Here is a 21,065-nt window from a genome sequence, read left to right on the forward strand (position 1 = left end):
GTTAAATTGCATCTTCATTACAACTGATTAATTAAACTGCATATAAAATATTACTAACATTCCATGTCTGTTTATACAAAGGGAAAAGTCAACCATCACTTTAATAGTAATTTAATAATTCTATTAATAGTTTTATTATACATAAACATGTGCATACAGTATTGAAAACTTTGGGAACTCTCTTATGAAATAAAAAAGTCATATTTAAATTGAATATAATCTATGTTGACTTTAATTACTTGTCTATTAAAAGTTGAAAAAGAGGAACCCAAGACTATGAGGGGGGGGGGGGGGGGTTATCAGAACAAAGTAGTCTATCCCATTGTGTGTGTTTACAAAGCTGATATTTCCACGTCAAATATTATTGGGTTATGATATTTGGGTAAAAATATTTGCGGGAGCGCGCACTTAGAGGATCCGCTTCCCATATGAACCTGCTGGTCCCAAGTACCTCTTACACACACAGTGCTAGTTGTTTAGATTATGACACTTTATCATAAATCTAAGTGATTCATTCCATGTTCTATGATAGTTCTCATGAACTAAATCCCGTTATCTCCGAAATATTTTGCATCACACCGCGCACGCCCGCTCTTTACTGTTATAATAGTAAGAGAAAAACGACCTCCGGGACCGCGCTTTGCCAAATATCCGGATGCTGCGAGTGTGCGCAGTGCGGGCTGGGTGTCAGCTGTAGCCGCTGCTCTGTATCACCCAGACAGTGAGAGCAGGGGGAAGAGGAGGAGCAGCGGCGCCGGACACCGACCACCCTTCCCCAGCCAGTAGGGGCACCTACCGAACGCCCAGGACAGCTGTACATAGTGGGGCATTGATCTGCTGTATATCACTGGGGGCTTAAATCCCAGCATTCCATCAGCTGGGAACTACTATCACTGCTACACCCCGTGGTATTCCACTACTAAATATTAAAATCTGATTTTGCTGTCAGTCTTAATATACTTTGGATTATTTCGGGATTCCTATATTAGGAGTCTGAGCACACTGAGTAGGTCGCATTTCGCTGTTTAAGGCTGTGATCTAGTGGTGGAGGATGTTAAACGTGGAGTCACTGGATCGGGTGGATCTGTGCGAAAGTCTGTTGACGTGGGTAAGTCTGCTGAAGGCATCTCCCCATCCCCCAAACCAGGCAGGCTGAAGAGCGAGGCCCTGCACATCAGTATAAGGAATAGGTTGGCAGTGAGAGACTACTGCTGTCAGACATACAATTGCCTCTGTCACTGAGAATTTTTATTTTTTTGTCTTTTTGTTCCATAGGATCAATATTATATTTAACATCCTAAACTGTTTGAAAAGGTTAAATAGGGTAGACTGAACAGTCTGGCCCTGTTTGGTAGTTAAGAGGTTATTAACAGTAAAAGACAAAGCAAATACAATACTGAAGTAGTGAATGACAGTGTCATTTAGTATACAGCAGGGGGATTGTATGGGGAAAAAGACCCTTTGTCTTGGTTTAGCTATTTATTTTAGAAATCTATTGATAACACAACATGTGATGTTAATACAAATATATGTTTTATTGCTTGTATATAGGGAGAAGTCTGGTATTGGTAATTTGTGTTCTTTGCTATTGTTCTGTTTATCATTGTTCTTCTTTGCATCTTTACCATGTGTTTGATAATTGGGGCCCTTGTCGCTTTGGTAGCTGTGGTAATTGGTGTAAGAAATGATTTGCTCCAGTACTTTACAGTTTTTTTTTTTTATTTACTGCTTTTTGAAAAGGCGAGATTTGAGATTAAATGGACAATGAAATAGAATTCTCCATAAAATGTTTAATAATACACAGTATGTTTGGAATGTGTATTCAGTGTTTACATTTAATGTTATATTTTTTTTCACTGCTACCTGACACATCAAAGTGCATCCTGCTGGATTTAGATTTCTACAGCATGCTACACAGTGATTTATATTGGCAAGAGCAGAAGTGCTAAGTATAAGATAAACATCTTATTAAGGATATTTTCCTGGACTATAAACAGTGCAAATGTTTCCAACAAAATACGTTTTTTTATGTGTCTAAAACATGTCTGCATCTCTTTTGTAATACAGTCATTTAGTGCACAGAAAACACCTTGATACTCTAATATAAAATAGTTAATTATGGATACTAGTAAAATGGCTTTGCAACATTCTTTCCTTGTAGGTTTTCTAAGTTGTTTGATAATTTGAAGTGCATACTCCAGGCTTCACAAGCGCAACTCAATTGCATTCTACACAGTGATTGTTTGGTCACTGTAGTAGCTCATTCATATTTGTCCCTTATTGACCCCAGCAGAGGACACATGAGGAGTTTTAAAGGGGTACTGTAATATACACATCAAAAAAGGTCTCGGTTAAACCCACATATAGTTCCCTTTGTCCGGCACCAAAGTATATATGGTTAAACATCTAGCTAAATAGTAAAATTAACAGGGGCAGGACGTACAGGTATAGTATCTAAATATGCAGAAAAGAAACACCCAATGCATCATATAAAACAATATAATAGGGTAATTTTATTGGATTAAATTATACTTTATTGCCACCTTAAAGGGACAGTATACACTCATTTTCATATAACTGCATGTAATAGACACTACTATAAAGAATAATATGCACAGATACTGAAATAAAAATCCAGTATAAAACTGTTTAAAAACTTACTTAGAAGCTGTCAGTTTGGCTCTGTTGAAAAGGTAGCTGGAAAGCCCACTGCAAGTGGCAAATAAGACACTCCCCCCCTCCCCCTTCTTTTGCATATGAAAAGACCCTTTACACAAACAGGAGCAAGCTGGAGTAGGTAGTCGAGCGTATTCATATAAAACTTTGGGGCTTGGTTAGGAGTCTGAAAATCAGAGCAATGTTATTTAAAAATAAGCAAAACTATACATTAATTTTAAAAAAAAACTTTATGGGCTATATAAATATATTATCTACAAAACATTTATGCAAAGAAAAAATGAGTGTATAATGTCCCTTTAAATACAACAACACAAATGTGGGTTCCCTTATAAAGATTACTAGAATTATTCTGTGTTCATTAGATACTGAGAGACCAATAGTGTCAGTCTTGAACCAAAGGAAAACAGATTGTATAAAAGTCTCTGACAGGCAGATCACAATGGGACATGGGCATAAAACGTTCCGTTGAGTGGGAGATATATCAAGGCTATCTACTCACAGGGTTAATTGCGACATATCAAGGGTTACTAATTGTAACAGTTTCTGCAGGAGGATATTATCAGATCGGCTCATTTCTGTGTGATGCGACTATCATCTCCAAGGTTTTACGGCTAGAAGAAAGTTATACGCCTACCTCACAACGTGAGATATACCATATCGCCATTAAACAACACATAGAATCGCAGTTTAATTTCCTGCGCCTACCTTGATTGTAGTTTGTCTTATCCTCATCAGCTTGCTTCTACACCACACAGGGAACATACCGCAGCTCTGTCTTTAGCAGGTAGGACGAGTCAGTGTCGGCTCCAGAGCAAATTAAATGGGGGGGCATTTTTTTTCACGAGGGGACACGCAATTACAAAGCATGTATGAGAGTCAAAATAAGAGCAGACCTACATATTCTGCAGGAAAGTGTAGCTTCTGGCTGGCTTATCCCCCACTATTAACATTTGGAGAATATGTGCTAAATCACTAGGTAAAAGAATGAAGTCTAAATCCTATGCAGTGCACTAAAACAGCCATTAAACTTGAGACCCCCAGTGCAATAGCTCCTTAAAAACAATTCACCCCTTAATCACCATGATCCAAAACCCTTAAACTCATTCTCAAATCTCAATCGTCCCCTAAACAGCCATGCACCCAAACCCCCCAATGCAATTAAACCCCTTTGTTTGCAATAGCAGTGAGGATACTAGGTTTTCAGGTACTGGTTATTTTGTAGATTAGATTTTTCTATACCTGTTTTGCAATAACTAACGTATATCAGGCTACTTAATACAACTTATGTACTGTGAACCTATGAGAATATGATTGTATCATATAAATATAAGTCTATAAATGGCTACCGGCTTCTATCGACGCCTCAAAAGTGCACTGTGATCTTAGGCCCAGCCTAAGATCACAGTTCACTTTTGAGGCGTTGATAGAAGCTGGTAACCATTTATAGACTTATTTATTATATAATACAATAATATTCTTATCATGGTCTATTGTTTAAGAAAATGAGTAACTCACAATAGTTAGGTACAATTAATAGGGTTAAAGACAAGTCCAAAAAGTCTCTAACTTCCAATTTCAAATAATCGGTTAAGACACGGAGCTCCTTGCAGATGCGTGATGCAACCTCACAGTTTGGCAGATAACTCTGCCCTGAGCATGCAGCATTACATAGCAATTCATTATTTTATTTATTATTTTAAAAGCGTATGATCATATCAATATTTTTTGAGGGGGCACAGCATTCCATTTGGGTGGGCATTGCCCCCCAATGCCCCCCCTTGTAGCCGACCCTGGGAAGAGTAGTGCTGTTATCCTCCTTCCGTGATTACTGCAATTCCGCAGTCAAATAATCTTTACCCTAAGTTAGAGTGCCTGAATCTCTAATCACTCCAGTATTGCCGGTGAGCATTTGCAGAGGGTTCAGCTAGATTTGAAGATTGCTTGTGACTCGTGTTTCACCCTCATTGGTGCACCAATGAGGGTGAAACGCACATTGCAAGCAATCTTCAATCTACAAGGGGGTTACAGCTGAACCCTCTGCAAATGCTCACCGGCAATACAGGAGTGGTTAGAGATTCAGGCACTCTTACTTAGGGTAAATATAATTTGACTGCGGAATTGCACTAATCACGGAAGGGGGATAACAGCACTACTCGTCCTACCTGCTAAAGACAGAGCTGTGGTATGTTCCCTGTGTGGGTGTAGAAGCAAGCCGCTGTGGATAAGACAAACTACAATCAAGGTAGGCGCAGGAAATTCAACTGCGATTTTATGTGTTGTTTGATGGCAATATGGTATTTCTCACCTGGTGAGGTAGGCGTATAACTTTCTTCTAGCCGTAAAACCTTGGAGGTGATAGTTGCATCACACAGAAATCAGCCGATTTGATAATATCCTCCTACAGAAACTGTTAAAATCGGTAACCCTTGATATGTCTCAATTAAACCTGTGAGTAGATGGCCTTGATATATCTCCCATTCAACGGAACGTTTTATGCCCATGTTCCATTGTGATCTGCCTGTCAGAGACTTTTATACAATACCTGAAAATCCGTTTTCCTTTGGTTCAAGACTGACACTATTGGTCCCTCAGTATCTAATGAACACAGAATGATTCTAGTAATCTATATAAGTGGGAACACATTCGTGTTGTTTTTAAGGTGGCAATAAAGTATCATTTAGTCCTATAAAATTACCCTATTATATTGTTTTATATGATTTATTGGGTGTTTCTTTTCTGCATATTTAGATACTATACCTGTAAGTCCTGCACCTGTTAATTGTACTATTTAGCTAGATGTTTAACCATATATAAATACTTTGGTGCCGGACAAAAGGAACTATATGTGGGTTTAACCCACACCTTCTTTTTTGGTGTATCTTAAATTGCTTTCTCCCCCCCCCCCATGCACAGTGTGCCCTGATATGTATTTTAAATAATCAGGACATGCAAATAAGCGGGTTTATTTGATAAATAGAGTGGTGCTAATCAGCTTGGTAATTGAATGAATGATATATATATATATATATATATATATATATATATATATATATATATATATATATATATATATATATATATATATATAATTAATAATAATAATAATAATAATAATAATAATAATAATATTATTATTATTTTTTACATATACAGTATCTCACAAAAGTGAGTACACCCCTCACATTTTTGTAAATATTTTATTATATTTTTTCATGTGACAACACTGAAGAAATTACACTTTGCTACAATGTAAAGTAGTGAGTGTACAGCCTGTATAACAGTGTACATTTGCTGTCCCTTCAAAATAACTCAAAACACAGCCATTAATGTCTCAACTGTTGGCAACAAAAGTGAGTACACCCCTAAGTGGAAATGTCCAAACTGTCAATATTTTGTGTGGCCACCATTACTTTCCAGCACTGCCTTAACCCTCTTGGGCATGGAGTTCACCAGAGCTTCACAGGTTACCACTGGAGTCCTCTTCCACTCCTCCATGACAACATCACAGAGCTGGTGGATGTTAGAGACCTTGCGCTCACCACCTTCCATTTGAGGATGCCCCACAGATGCTCAATAGGGTTTAGGTCTGGAGACATGCTTGGCCAGTCCATCACCTTTACCCTCCGCTTCTTTAGCAAGGCAGTGGTCGTCTTGGAGGTGTGTTTGGGGTCATTATCATGTTGGAATACTGCCCTGCGGCCCAGTATCCGAAGGGAGGGCATCATGCTCTGCTTCAGTATGTCACAGTACATGTTGGCATTCATAGTTCTCTCAGTGAACAGTAGCTCCCCAGTGCTGGCAGAATTCATGCAGGCCCAGAGCATGACACTCCCATCACCATGCTTGACTGTAGGCAAGACACACTTGTCTTTGTTCTCCTCACTGGGTTGCCGCCACACACGCTTGACACCATCTGAACCAAATAAGTTTATCTTGGTCTCATGGGACCCAGGACATGTTTCCAGTAATCCATGTCCTTAGTCTGCTTGTCTTCAGCAAACTGCAGGCTTTCTTGTGCATCATCTTTAGAAGAGGCTTCCTTCTGGGATGACAGCCATGCAGACCAATTTGATGCAGTGTACGGCGTATGGTCTGAGCACTGACAGGCTGACCCCCCCCCCCACCCCTTGAACCTCTGCAGCAATGCTGGCAGCACTCATACGTCTATTTCCCAAAGACAACCTCTGGATATGACGCTGAGTATGTGCACTCAACTTCTCTGGTTGACCATGGTGAGGCCTGTTCTGAGTGGAACTTGTCCTGTGAAACCGCTGTATGGTCTTGCCCACTGTGCTGCAGCTTAGTTTCAGGGTCTTGGTCAATTTCAGGGTCTTCAGGGCAATCTTCTTATAGCCTAGGCAATCTTTATGTAGAGCAAAAATTCTTTTTTTCAGATCCTCAGAGAGGTCTTTGCCATGAGGTGCAATGTTGAACTTCCAGTGACCAGTATGAGAGTGATAACGCCAAATTTAACACACCTGCTCCCTATTCACACCTGAGACCTTGTAACACTGAGTCACAAGACACCGGGAAGGGAAAATAGCTAATTGGGCCCAATTTGGACATTTCCACTTAGGGGTGTACTCACTTTTGTTGCCAATGGTTTAGACATTAATGGCTGTGTGTCGAGTTATTTTGAGGGGACATCAAATTTACACTGTTATACAGGCTGTACACTCACTACTTTACATTGTAGCAAAGTGTAATTTCTTCAGTGTTGTCACAAGAAAAGGTATAATAAAATATTTACAAAAATGTAAGGGGTTTACTCACTTTTGTGAGATACTGTGTATATATAATTATGCCTATATATAAATAACTTCAATATATATTTAATGTTTACAATTATGTACTGTAGCTTTCTTTATGAAGCAAGATAATCTGATTTAAAGGGACAGTAAACACCTTGAGATTTTTCTATAAAATGTTTAGTTATGTGTGATGAAACAACTTTGCAATATTTTCATTATTTATGTTGCTTCCTTTTCATGTAAATTAGCTTTGTAAATTTGAGCAATTTCTAATTCTCCAAACTTGAAATGCACCCTGCTGACTTCTCAAGGCTAACTCTGCTACATATACATGCCCTACTGGCTTTATCAGATAACAACTGCAAAACAGAGTACTTTATACTAACTTTATGACAGTGATGACTCAAGCCTTGTTGTCTGTGGACTAAAACCCAGCTTGGCTTCTCCAAAGAAGCTGAAATTTAGCTATTAAAAAATTAAAAATAATTGTAGTAAAAATGATGTTAATTTGTTTTAAAAATGTTAATACTTGACAGAAATGTCTTGTAATTACAAGGTGTTTATTGTGCCTTTAAGAAAGCATTATGTGTAATGCAAAATTAGTCTGTGTAAAAATTCAGTTGATGAGGGCAAAATTTATAACTATATATATCTCTTGCAAATAACTCTCATCCATATTCCAAAAATGTATTTCCCATTAGCAATTGTATTCATTTTATTCTCCCATTGCATTCTCAGTTGAACTTGGCTTTTATTTATAAAGTTGTTCTCCAATCCTTTGAGGGGAAAAACCTATTCAGTTAAAAAAAAAAAAGTCTGACACCACTGCTTTTTATTATTATTTTTTTTTATTTGCAAATGTATATTCTTGGATAATCCAAGCCCTCACCTGTCCTGTTAATTCTTTTATTATGTTGTTGGCTTTGTTTTTTACTATCCATATTTCAGTGAATTGTGGACAGAACAGTTTTATTTAGAAGCATCTGGTGTTCTCTGCTGATAGGCCATTCGACTTTCTGACCACCTTTTTGTTAACACCCCCAAATTTTATGTTCTGCCATAGGCTGCATGTTATAAAATGTATAGGAAATTGCAGTTTATTTTTGTTTATAAAATACCTGTTTTGCTCTTTGGAACCAAAACCTTTTAAAATGGGCTGAACTTGTAGATGGAACAAGCCTTTATTTCATCACCTTCTATGCAGAAAAGCATCGTCTTATCTCTTCATACACAAAACACTAATAGTAAGGGTAATGATCAAAAACTTTGCTAGCATGGAGAGAACTTTTTTTTTTTTATATATAGTGCAATGTAGGTGTCTTTCCTTCATAGCCAGATAACCGCTCACAAGAAAAAATTGCCTTTTTAAAATTATTTGAGGGATCTCGCCGCACTTATGAGACTTCTTAGATAATTAGACTCCTTGAGGGGCTGATTATAAAAGTTTCCTTGTTACAAAGTATGATCCTAATTTGTTAAAGTAACTTTCAAAACTTAATCAGAATTTGTGAAATACAGAATCTAAATACATTAAAATACAAAATAGAAAGTATAAAGCTTAAATGTAATCTTAAAGGCCCCTTTGTGAAGTGTTAAGTAGTATAAAATATAAAGCACAATATGTAAATTTAACAAACACTTGTGTCATGCAGTGCTATACTGCACTGGGCTGGTCTCTCCTTCACATACAGAAATGCAGAGTACACCCTTTGACAAGTATAGCAAAAGTTGCCTGTCTAGAATAAGAAGAGATCTCGCAGTGCTCTCATCTGAGCACAGCTCAATATGGGAGGCATCTATCAAGGACTTGCAGGTTTCACCCTTTCTCTTTGCATTCAGTGAGTTCTCTACTAGCAGGAGAATCTTTGATCGTTGGGCACATAGAAAGTAATGAAGCTCTCTGGGAAATTAAATCTGTCAACAAATACAAAGTTCAATGATAAATATACAAAGTATGACTCTAATTTGTTAAGGGGATAGAAAGGTTAAAATTGAAATGTGCATTTCTGTTTTAAATAGAAACGTTTTTGCAATATACTTCTGTTAGCAAAAAATGCCTCTAGCAAAATGTATTACTGTTTTTTCATTGGCAAATGCACATAGACTTTTTTCTTTTTTTTAAATGCACGTTCCTTCACTAAATAATTTCTTGATAGTATTTCATAGGTTTGCCCCTCTTCACCAGCAGAGCTTTGCAAGCTGTCCAGAGTGTTTTTTTTAAAGTAGGACACGATTAATTCTTTTATTGATACTTTGGAGATTGTAATATAAAATGCTTAATTCTACATAGTAAAACAACTTTGCGTTGCTATTTTACGATTTACTGCCCCTCTTGTAATTTATCTCTGAAAATGAAAGTGCACATGGCAGACTTCATAAGCCTAACCCTGCTACATAACTGTCCCTACCTGGCAGAGTTTATTAGATAAGAAGCTGCAAAACAATGGAACTTTTGCACAAAAAAATGTATCTGTCCTTGTCTACTCCTAGTAAGCTGCAGGTCCTGATTAGATCTTCCCAAATAAGGAATGTGGATGAGTTATTTGATATATATATATATATATATATATATATATATATATATATATATATATATATATATATATATATATATATATATATATATATATATATATATATATATAATATATAATTGGCCTTCATCAACTGAATCTTTATACAGGCTAATATGGTATTCCACATAGTGATTTCTTAAAGACCCAGTACACACTTTTTTTAATTACAAGATATTTCTGTTCTGTTGCTATAGAATAAGAATAACACACCAGCCAACTCTTAATGTTTTTAAAATAATTTTTACTGCAATTAATTTTCAACAGATAAATTCCAACCACCATTTGCCTTTTTAAGTAAAGGCAATCTGGGTTTTACTCCATGGACAACAAGGCTCACTACTGTCATAAAGTAAATATAAAGTACTCTGTTATGCAGTTGTTATCTGAAAAATCCAATTCGGCATTTATATGTAGCAGAGCTAGCCTTGATAAGTCATCAGGGTGCATTTCAAGTTCAGAGAAATAGAAATTGCTCAATTTTGAAATATAAATTACTTGAAAAGGGGCCAAAAAGGGGCAAATAAATAATAGTAATGAAAGTTGTTTCATTACTCGCAACTAAATATTTTATATAAAAAATTTATATAAAAATCCCTTTAAAATCAGATTATCTTGCTTAGTAAAGAAAGATACAGGACATAATTTAGGCTTTTATTTATATATATATTAGGGTTGCACCGATACCGATACTGGTATCGGTATCGGTACCGATACCAAGTATTTGCATGAGTACTCGTGCAAATGCACCGATACTTAAACCGATACCTCCACTTCCTACCCATATGCTACGTTGTGGCGTTTTTTCAAACTGCATGTTCCCATTTCATTTTAAACTGGAGTGGAGACTCAACTAAAATTTGTTTACTACTGTTCTGCCAATACAAATTGCTGTTATTTGTATTATTGTAGGAGAGATCACTGTACCTCGTTCAGAAAAACCCCTGAAGTACTGGGCAGTTAATAAACAGATTTCCAGTTCTGGCTAAAATGGACCAAAAATATCTTTCTGCCCCATGCAGTATGGTGGAAAGTGAAAGACTGTTCAACTTAGAGTCGAACCTCCATATAAATGTCAGATTGATGTTATACAACAGCCCTACAACCCAATTGCATCACCCCTTTAAATTTAATATTTTATTGTAATATTTTTTATTTATAAACATGTTCAGTGAACTTTGTGACAAATAAAACTGTTTTATTATTTCATAATGTCTTTTGAATTACAGTCCTTTATAAATATAAAGAAGGAATCTTAAATATTTAGTCTGTATTGTGCTTGGTATACTGTCACATATATATATATATATATATATATATATATATATATATATATATATATATATATATATATATATATATATATATATATATATATATATATATATATATATATATATATATATATATAATCTCCTAATACAACTTCTTTGCCAGGCACTTCATTTACACATCGACCCCATCAGAAACTAAATCAGCTCTCAACATAATTCCATGCTCTTAACCCCTTAACGACTGAGGACGTGCAGGGTACGTCCTCAGAAAAAAGGCAGTTAACGCCTGAGAACGTACCCTGCACGTCCTCGGTGTGGAAAGCAGCTGGAAGCGATCCTGCTCGCTTCCAGCTGCTTTCCGGTTATTGCAGTGATGCCTCGATATGGAGGCATCCTGCAATAACCTTCTACGGCCATCCGATGCAGAGAGAGCCACTCTGTGGCCCTCTCTGCACCGGACATCGATGGCCGGTATCGTTGGTGGGTGGGAGCCGGTGTGGGAGGTGGGTGGCGGCCATCGATGGCCCTGGTCATGTGGAGGGGGGCGGGATCGTGGGCGGGGGAGTCCGGGGGGGCGCGCGCACATGCATGAGGGGGCGGGCGCGTGCACGGGGAGGGAGCGGGTGGGAACCGCTACACTACAGAAAAATGTGTCCCATAACAAAATAAAAGTGGGACCATGAATGTAAAAAAAAAACCTTAGATGTAATTTATGTTGTGGGGGTTGGTCGGGGGGTTGGGGGTGAAGCTACACTACAGAAAAAAATAAAAAATAATAAAAAAATAAACATTTGTTTGTGTGCAAACTGGGTACTGGCAGACAGCTGCCAGTACCCAAGATAGCCCCCAATAAGGCAGAGGGGGGGCTTAGAGAGCTGTTTTGGGGGGATCAGGGAGGTTGGGGGCTAAGGGGGGATCCTAAACACAGCATATGTAAATATGCTTTTTTTTTTCTTTTAGAAAAAACCTTTTATTTTAGTACTGGCAGACTTTCTGCCAGTACTTAAGATGGCGGTGACAATTGTGGGGTGGGGGAGGGAAGGGAGCTGTTTGGGAGTGATCAGGGGGTGGGATGTGTCAGGTGGGAGGCTGATATCTACACTAAAGCTAAAATTAACCCTGCAAGCTCCCTACAAACTACCTAATTAACCCCTTCACTGCTAGCCATAATACATGTGTGATTCGCAGCAGCATTTAGCGACTTTCTAATTACCAAAAAGCAACGCCAAAGTCATATATGTCAGCTATTTCTGAACAAAGGACATCCCAGAGAAGCATTTACAACCATTTGTGCCATAATTGCACAAGCTGTTTGTAAATAATTTCAGTGAGAAACCTAAAATTGTGAAAAAATTAACGTTTTTTTTTATTTGATCGCATTTGGCGGTGAAATGGTGGCATGAAATATACCAAAATGGGCCTAGATCAATACTTGGGGTTGTCTACTACACTACACTAAAGCTAAAATTAACCCTAGAAGCTCACTACATGCTCCCTAATTAACCCCTTCACTGCTGGGCATAATACACGTATTGTGCGCAGTGGCATTTAGCAGCCTTCTAATTACCAAAAAGCAAAGCCAAAGCCATATATGTCTGCTATTTCTGAACAAAGGGGATCCCAGAGAAGCATTTACAACCATTTATGTTATAATTGCATAAGTTGTTTGTAAATAATTTCAGTGAGAAACCTAAAGTTTGTGAAAAAAATTGTGAAAAAGTGAACAATTTTTTTTATTTGATCGCATTTGGCGGTGAAATGGTGGCATGAAATATACCAAAATGGGCCTAGATCAATACTTTGGGATGTCTTCTAAAAAAAATATATATACATGTCAATGGATATTCAGGGATTCCTGAAAGATATTAGTGTTCCAATGTAACTAGCGCTAATTTTGAAAAAAAGTGGTTTTGAAATAGCAAAGTGCTACTTGTATTTATGGCCCTATAACTTGCAAAAAAAGCAAAGAACATGTAAACATTGGGTATTTCTAAACTCAGGACAAAATTTAGAAACTATTTAGCATGGGTGTTTTTTGGTGGTTGTAGATGTGTAACAGATTTTGGGGGTCAAAGTTAGAAAAAGTGTGTTTTTCCATTTTTTTCCTCATATTTTATAATGTTTTTTATAGTAAATAAGATATGATGAAAATAATGGTATCTTTAGAAAGTCCATTTAATGGTGAGAAAAACGGTATATAATATGTGTGGGTACAGTAAATGAGTAAGAGGAAAATTACAGCTAAACACAAACACCGCAGAAATGTAAAAATAGCCTTGGTCCCAAACGGACAGAAAATGGAAAAGTGCTGCGGTCATTAAGGGGTTAATCAACCACAACCCACATAACCTTAAACTTAGCTCATTCTCCCCTGTTACTGAGGAAGAAGTTTTGGCACTTATACAGCTACTCCCCTCCCTCTCTGCTACCATTACCCCTATACTAACACACATTTTCAACCTCTCCCTCAGCACCCCGGTATATTTCCCTCATCTCTGAAACATGCACTAGTCACACCTATCCTCAAAAAACCTTCCATTGATCCTACCTCCCCATCCAACTACCGCCCTATTTCCCTCATCCCTCTTGCCTCAAAGCTTCTTGGAAAAACTAGTATATGCACGCCTGTCCCATTTCCTAACATTAAACTCCCTCCTTGACCCACTGCAATCTGGATTTCGTCCCCATCACTCCACAGAGACAGCAATTGTTAAGGTTACCAACGACCTACTTACAGCAAAATCAAAAGGCCACTTTTCTCTGCTTATCCTCCTTGATCTGTCCGAAGCCTTTGACACTGTTGACCACCCTCTTTTGCTCCAATCCTTCGGCATCTGTGACACAGTCCTCTTGTGGCTCTCTTACTACCTGTCAAACCGTACCTTTAGTGTAACCTTATCTGGGGCCTCCTCTGCCCCATCACCACTTTATGTTGGAGTACCGAAAGGCTCTGTCCTCGGTCCCCTTCTCTTCTCAATCTACACGTCATCACTAAGTTCCCTAATAAAGTCTCACGGTTTCCAGTATCATTTTGTATGTCGACGACACCCAAATCTACTTCTCTGCACCAGACCTATCTCCTTTCTTGCTAACCTGTGTCACTAACTGTCTTTCTCACATCTCTCTTCCTGGATGTCCTCTCACTACCTCAAGCTAAATCTCTCCAAAACTGAGCTCCTTATTTTTTCCCCCTTCTTCCAAAATCTCCACCCCCAATCTTTCTATAACTGTTGACAACTCCATCATTACCCCTACCCCGCATGCCCGATGTCTCTGGGTCACATTTGACTCAGATCTTTCGTTCACTCCTCACATTCAGTCTTTGGCTAAATCCTGCCGCTTCCACCTTAAAAACATCTCTAAAATTAGACACTTCCTTACACAAGACACAACTAAGATTTTAATCCACGTTCTCATCCTTTCCCACCTCGATTACTGCAATTCTGTCCTCTCTGGTCTCCCCACCTGCCGCCTAGCTCCTTTATAATCCGTAATGAATGCCTCTGCCAGGCTCATCTTCCTTACACGTCGCTCTTCATCTGCTGTACCTCGCTGCCGATCCCTTCACTGACTTCCTCTTGCCTCTATAATAATTCTCACTCTGACATACAAAGCCCTCAACTGCACTGCTCCCCCCTATATCTCAGACCTTGTCCCAGATACTCTCCCTCCCATCCCCTTCTCCTACTCTCCTCCTCTCTTGTTACTTCATCACACTCCCGTTTACAAGACTTCTCCAGACTGGCTCCCATCTTGTGGAACTCTCTGCCTCGCTCCACAAGACTCTCCCCTAGTTTTGAAAGCTTCAAGCGCTCCCTAAAGACTCTTCTGTTCAGGGATGCATACAACCTACGCTAACTTTTCTTTATACCAGTTCCTCTCCTCCATCGCTATCCCCTGAACCCCCTTAGCATGTAAGCCTAAGAGTCCAGCTGTTTGTAGATCACCTTCTTAAGAGCTGACTTCAACAGTGCAACTCTTGGCAGGGCCCTCTACCCATTTGATCCATATAATTGTTTTGTTGTACTCTGCCTTTGTTTATAGCGCTGCAGAATCTGTTGGCGCTCTACAAATAACCGATAATAATAAAATAATAATATATATGTTATATTAACAGCAATCTGTATCAAATCAGGCAAAACAAAACACGTATCAGAGTTCCAAGTGTGATATCTTAACACAAGATCTCCAAATGCTCCAAACAGTTCATAATAGGATGAAAATCAAAAAAAGTTCCACAGTAATACGTCCTGGAGTCCCAGTGTGAAAAATGGCTGTAAAAGGGGTACTCGCCGACCTTTACCTCAATCCTATGAGGTAAGTGGAAAGCTCAGTCAGTAGTAGGGGGAGGGAGGAGGAAGTATGAATAGGTCCTGTCATCAACCCATCCGCTCCAAGTGTGAGTATCCAGTTCGGTCTCCCAGATTCTCTAAGAAATCTAACCCTCAAGGCTAACTCTATATGGAGCAAAAACAAGGGCATAGAAAAGAGGGAGAAAGAGAAACTGCAATAATGTAAAAACTTTTAATTATTGTTAATAAAAGCGCAGACAGAGATATGCTTACAGGGCTCGACAAACCCAGGTAGCCACTGGCTCCTAGAATTTTACCCCTGACTCCTAACTTTTTCAGATTATTCTCCATATGTAATATATACAAATGCCACTGTCTGGCTCCTAAATATTCTTACTGGCTCCTAAATTTCAAACAAATTTGTCGACCCCTGGCTTACAGGATACAACCTCAAACATATGAGGTATGTTTGTGCCGTAAAATCAGTCCCTATACAAGGAAATTATAAGGCTGCCAGGACCGGGTAGCCCACAAAACACACCTTACGCGTTTTTAACGTTTTTATCTTATATGTTACTTCTTCGTCAGAGGTTAGGGCCAAAATGAGGTCCCTTTTTTTTTTTTTTAAATCATTGATTTCTATCCACCCTGATTCTAGATGATGTCGTCTTATTTTTTTATTATATAAATATCATTATTATCCTTCATTAATAAATCGCTATACTGTTATTCAACATCAACAATATACATTGGTTGATTACATACATGTGAATATATCATTTTACATTTTAGACATTTTAGGTCTTTGGTGGCTTACGAGGTGACGTCAGTTTGGGGATTTTGGGAATGTAAGTGACATTGCCAGGTTTGGACATGGTGATGTCACTTAGACCCAAAAACCCAGAAGCAGGGACAAAAAGAATGGGGAGGGGTGCATGTAAAACCCATTCTATCTCTGCTCCCTTAACTTCTACAAAACCTCAAGACACACAGTTGGAAAGGTAATTGTCCGCCTTTTTCAATGATGTATCTAAGTGTCTGTAACCTGTTACAAAAGGCCCCATGCCCCCTAGTTTTAAAGCCCATAAACCCCTCTTTAAAATAAAGCCAATATATTTTTTAACATCTAAGTGGTCACTTGCAGGAATAAATGTGCATTTATTTGAGCAGAGGCTTATGGGAATCCCCAAGTTTAAATCAAAGTAATAGTATTACCAAAATAGCCTTAATTTATATGCAGGTAACCTCTTCTTTCACAATGGAGTTTAGAAAAATGTATTAAAATCTTTTTATATATATATATATATATATATATATATATATATATATATATATATATTTTAAAGAGGGAGTCTCTGGGCATTTATAATAGGCAAAAATATCAAAAAGAAACCCCCTGCTGCTTCCTAGACTCTTCTCCACCTCTTAGGTGGAGAATTCCAATCTCCCTGGTCTTGTCTGACTGGGGAGATTGACAGTTCCTGCCCACGCGTGATTGACTGTGCACAGGCAGGGGGCGGCATTACACGTGAGTGCAAAATAGCGCTCGTGTGCAATGTTAAATTCCGCCAGCGGAATTCTGTCCACCAGAGGCGAGCTACGGTGGACAGGGGCGCAAATGTATGCCCCTGTCCGCCGTAGCTTAATAAATCGAATCCATAAGTTTTAATAGCCAGTTGATTGCTGGGGTAATAGAAATTACCTTGCCTGAATAAATGTGCATTGATTTGAGAAGAGGCTTCTGGGTACATCAAACTTATATAACTATACCCAACGGCACTAATTTATATGTGGATAATCCTGTCTTTCGATTATAGAGTTTAGAGAGAAAAAAAGCACACGCTATTGTTTGCAACTTTATTTATTAAAATTTTAATAAAAATATAATTTATTTTCCCCTCACACATTTTGATGTAGAGTTTTCACACGTTCTGATATATACATGAAATAATGGTATAGTTTGAATCTGCTGGGTCTGCTGAACCCCCCCCCCCCCCCCCCAATATATAATGTGTGTGTGTTTATCACTCAAAATTGGCTTACAGTGGGTGTTAAATGTGAGCAGCACCTAAACACCCCAAAACTGTTCAGCACAGTGCTGGAAATGGTTCAGCAGTTGTTAAACTAAAGTCGCATATGCTTTTGTAGTTGTAAATTCTTCATTTGATGATTATTAAAGGAACATTAAACACTAAATACATTTCAAGTACCTCCCTCTAATTATGGGTGCTGCCCTTTTGGAACATATGTTTCACTGTAGGTATCTGAAGGAGAGTTGGTGCACAAGTACAAACACGTCAGCACTGGCAGTGAAAGCTAGATTTCAATATGGCAGCACCATAACTAGAGGGAGGTTGGGAATTAACATCAATAATATGCTAATAAAATGTATTTAGTATTTAATGTCCCTATAAAACAAATGTGTGTTTTTATATATCCATAATATTCCTGCTTGGGAAATGGAAGTGCACAATCTTTAGTAATAAAGAATATAAAAACAGTGTTTTGTTTATGTTATAAAGACTTAATGATTTTAGGCTGTCAGGGGTTAATTTTTCTTAAGTTATCCTATAGCTTCAGCCAGGGCTTGCAAGTTTAGTTTATGGTATCCTTTAAAAAAGGGGTGGCTACTTTCCTTGCCCTCTCTAAAAAGGTGCCTGGCCAAAACCCTGACTTCAGGAAAAAAAATATTAATTGTGATTTGAGCAAAATAATATTTTCATTCTTCATAGGAGGCTGCATATAACAGCGTAAGTGACCATCTTTTCCTTGACAAGCTCCTATAGGACAGATATCTAAGCTAGTACAGTGTTAGGTTCTGTTATTTTGTTCCCCCGTTTTATTTAGAAAACACAAATAAAACTGTTTTGCTTTTGTCTGTATCTGTGTTAAATTCCTTTTTATATAAATTCAATTTCTTTTTTTTTGTTCAAGATAAATGTTGCTTTATTAAAAGGACAATATACATCAATTTTCATATTACTGCATTAATGACACTACTATAAAGAAGAATATGCACAGATACTAATATAAAAATCCAGTATACAACCTTTTAAAAACTTACTTAGAAGCTCCCTCTCTCTATATGAAAACCATTGATTGTGTGAGAATGTTACATTTAAATAGTCTTGTTTAGCTCAGCAGTTGACATATTTATATCTTAATATTTATTTATTGAAAAGACAGAGTGTTTCTATCGAGATGCATGTAAAGTAATCAAAAACGTTTAGAATTCCAGGAGCCATAGTTCTTTAGATCATCAATTTTAGTTAAATCCTGGTATAAAACTACAGCATCCTTTGTAAATACTATATTTACTTTGTAATGTTTTTGCAGATTCAGAATAAAAAAAAATATCAAAGCATTTTAGTTTTCTTCAAAAGGCAAACATATCACATCTAGAGCAACAGAAGCCCCAATTCCTGTACCAAAAAGGCATGCTGTTTTATTTGTTTTTAAGCTGGCATGCATGGTTAGAAGAAATATGTAATGGCTGGTGATATTGCCAATACCTTTGTTCATTTGTCATGAAGTACGAGCTCCTAGTGAGCATGTGCGAGAATTTACTATATATATGCATTTTGTGATTGGCTGATGTCTGTCATATGATACAGGGAAGGGAAATTGAGCTAACTTTGAAATTTGTCAGAAAAAAAAAATCTAATACTCATTTCAGATTCAGACTAGCTTACACTGCTTAGTACATGGAGCCCTAAAGCTTTTGCATTGTCTTTTTTATTATGCAATTCTACTGCTGATATAGTGCAGTTTATTTTCACAGAATAAATAAAGGAAACTGTTTAGCAACCAACAAAATGCAGCCCAAAAGATCACATGCTTAATGTATCACATGGTCATCCTCTACTAAAGTAGTGGCTGAATAGACCATATGCTGTATGCTTAGCTGTGTGCACCTGGCTGTGCAGAGTTTTTTTCCCCCCTAAACGTATAGTATGGTGGGAATAATAGTTGCCATGTACACAAGGGAACTTCCTTTGCCAGCATGTTGTTCTGTGACATGTATAACTGTACAAATTAAATGGCTGCAGGGTGCAGGCATGTCTGTTATAATTGCTGCTGGAAGTAGGTTAATATATACGAATGCCAGGGCACACCTATTCTGGAACAACGGACAATTGTGAGGTGCTTCTGGCACCCTTGTGAGTTTTTATTTCTTCTTCTGTATGTATATATGTGTGTGTGTGTGTATATATAATAAATATAATATATATAATGTATGTTTGAGACAAAAGAATGGCAAAAGGTGCACAGATAGGAAATAAAGAAAATCCCTTATGAATATGTCATGAAATGACCACAGAAAGGATATATAACAAATATATATAAAGTGCTTAAAAATGAGGATAATAAATGATTATTATTTTTTTTAAAAAAAGGGGTAATCACACCTAGTAAAAATTCATAGATACAATAAAATCAAATAGATCAAATAGCTAATAATTCATAAAACATAAACACACTCAATTCAATGAAAACAATCAAATGTGATACATATGAAAAGTGAAAAAAATAAATATAAGCAGCTGGCACCAAAGTAGGTGTTAATCCGTTGGTTCCTAAATGTATTCAGAAAAAAAACTGTATAAAATCAAACGTCGTGTGTTTAGGTAAACTCCTATATCAGTTCAAATAGAAGCAACGTAGGTGGAGTATGTAGTTACAAATGCCTTTTTTTTTTTTCTTTTTTTTTTTTTAAACACCTTTTGAAATGGATTTTTAAATTTTGAATTTTTACTAGATGTGATTACCCCTTTTTTAAAAAAAAAAAAAAAAAATTAATTTATTATCCTCAGTTTTAATATATATATATATACATACATACATACATACAGGTATACCCCGCTCATACAGCGGGTTAGGGACCGAAGCCCCGCTGTAAAGTGAAACAAGGTGGTTTTAGCTTTCTTTTCACTTGCCAGTGTGTTTAAAAGCTTGAAAACATGTTTGAACTAACATATATTAGGTGTGCAATAGCGCTATATTTAGTTTAACACTAGCGCAGCTCAGTATTCAATGAATACTGTACCTGTAAAATAGTGACAATGACTGTAGTAAAATTTGCCAGACTATAGCACTGAGACACAGTTTTCACTGAAATGCTGTAAACAGAGTGAACTGTGCATAACAAAATGGGCCCAGTCACTTTTCACGCAATCTCATGATGATTACAGCACTATTTCAAAATCCTTGGAGGTTGAACTTCAGCTCCACAAAGTGCTGTATTAGCGAATCGCTGTAAAGTGAGGTATACCTGTATTTATTTATTTATAAAATATTTTACCAGGAAGGATACATTGAGATTTCTCTCGTTTTCAAGTATGTCCTGGGATCACAAAACATTGCATTGATACAATAGGGTACAATAAAATACAAAAACAATAATAATAATACACAATATATGCAAACATTTAACATAGAGCAGGTATGAAATATATAATCAACCATGACAGGAGCATTCTGTTTTGAGATATGTAT

At 37.3% G+C, this 21,065-nt stretch overlaps 1 protein-coding gene across 1 annotated transcript in view; it reads left to right on the plus strand.

The window, feature by feature from the left end:
- Positions 1-840: 840 nt before the first annotated feature.
- LOC128649466 (protein Hook homolog 3-like) overlaps positions 841-21,065 on the plus strand; it is a 227,087-nt gene continuing 206,862 nt past the window's right edge. The window contains 1 exon segment of the mRNA XM_053702748.1: positions 841-1,108. Within this exon segment, the coding sequence (XP_053558723.1) occupies positions 1,052-1,108 (57 nt within the window). The 5' untranslated portion in view covers positions 841-1,051.

The sequence above is a fragment of the Bombina bombina genome, chromosome 2, assembly GCF_027579735.1.
Source record: "Bombina bombina isolate aBomBom1 chromosome 2, aBomBom1.pri, whole genome shotgun sequence".
Taxonomy (NCBI): domain Eukaryota; kingdom Metazoa; phylum Chordata; class Amphibia; order Anura; family Bombinatoridae; genus Bombina; species Bombina bombina.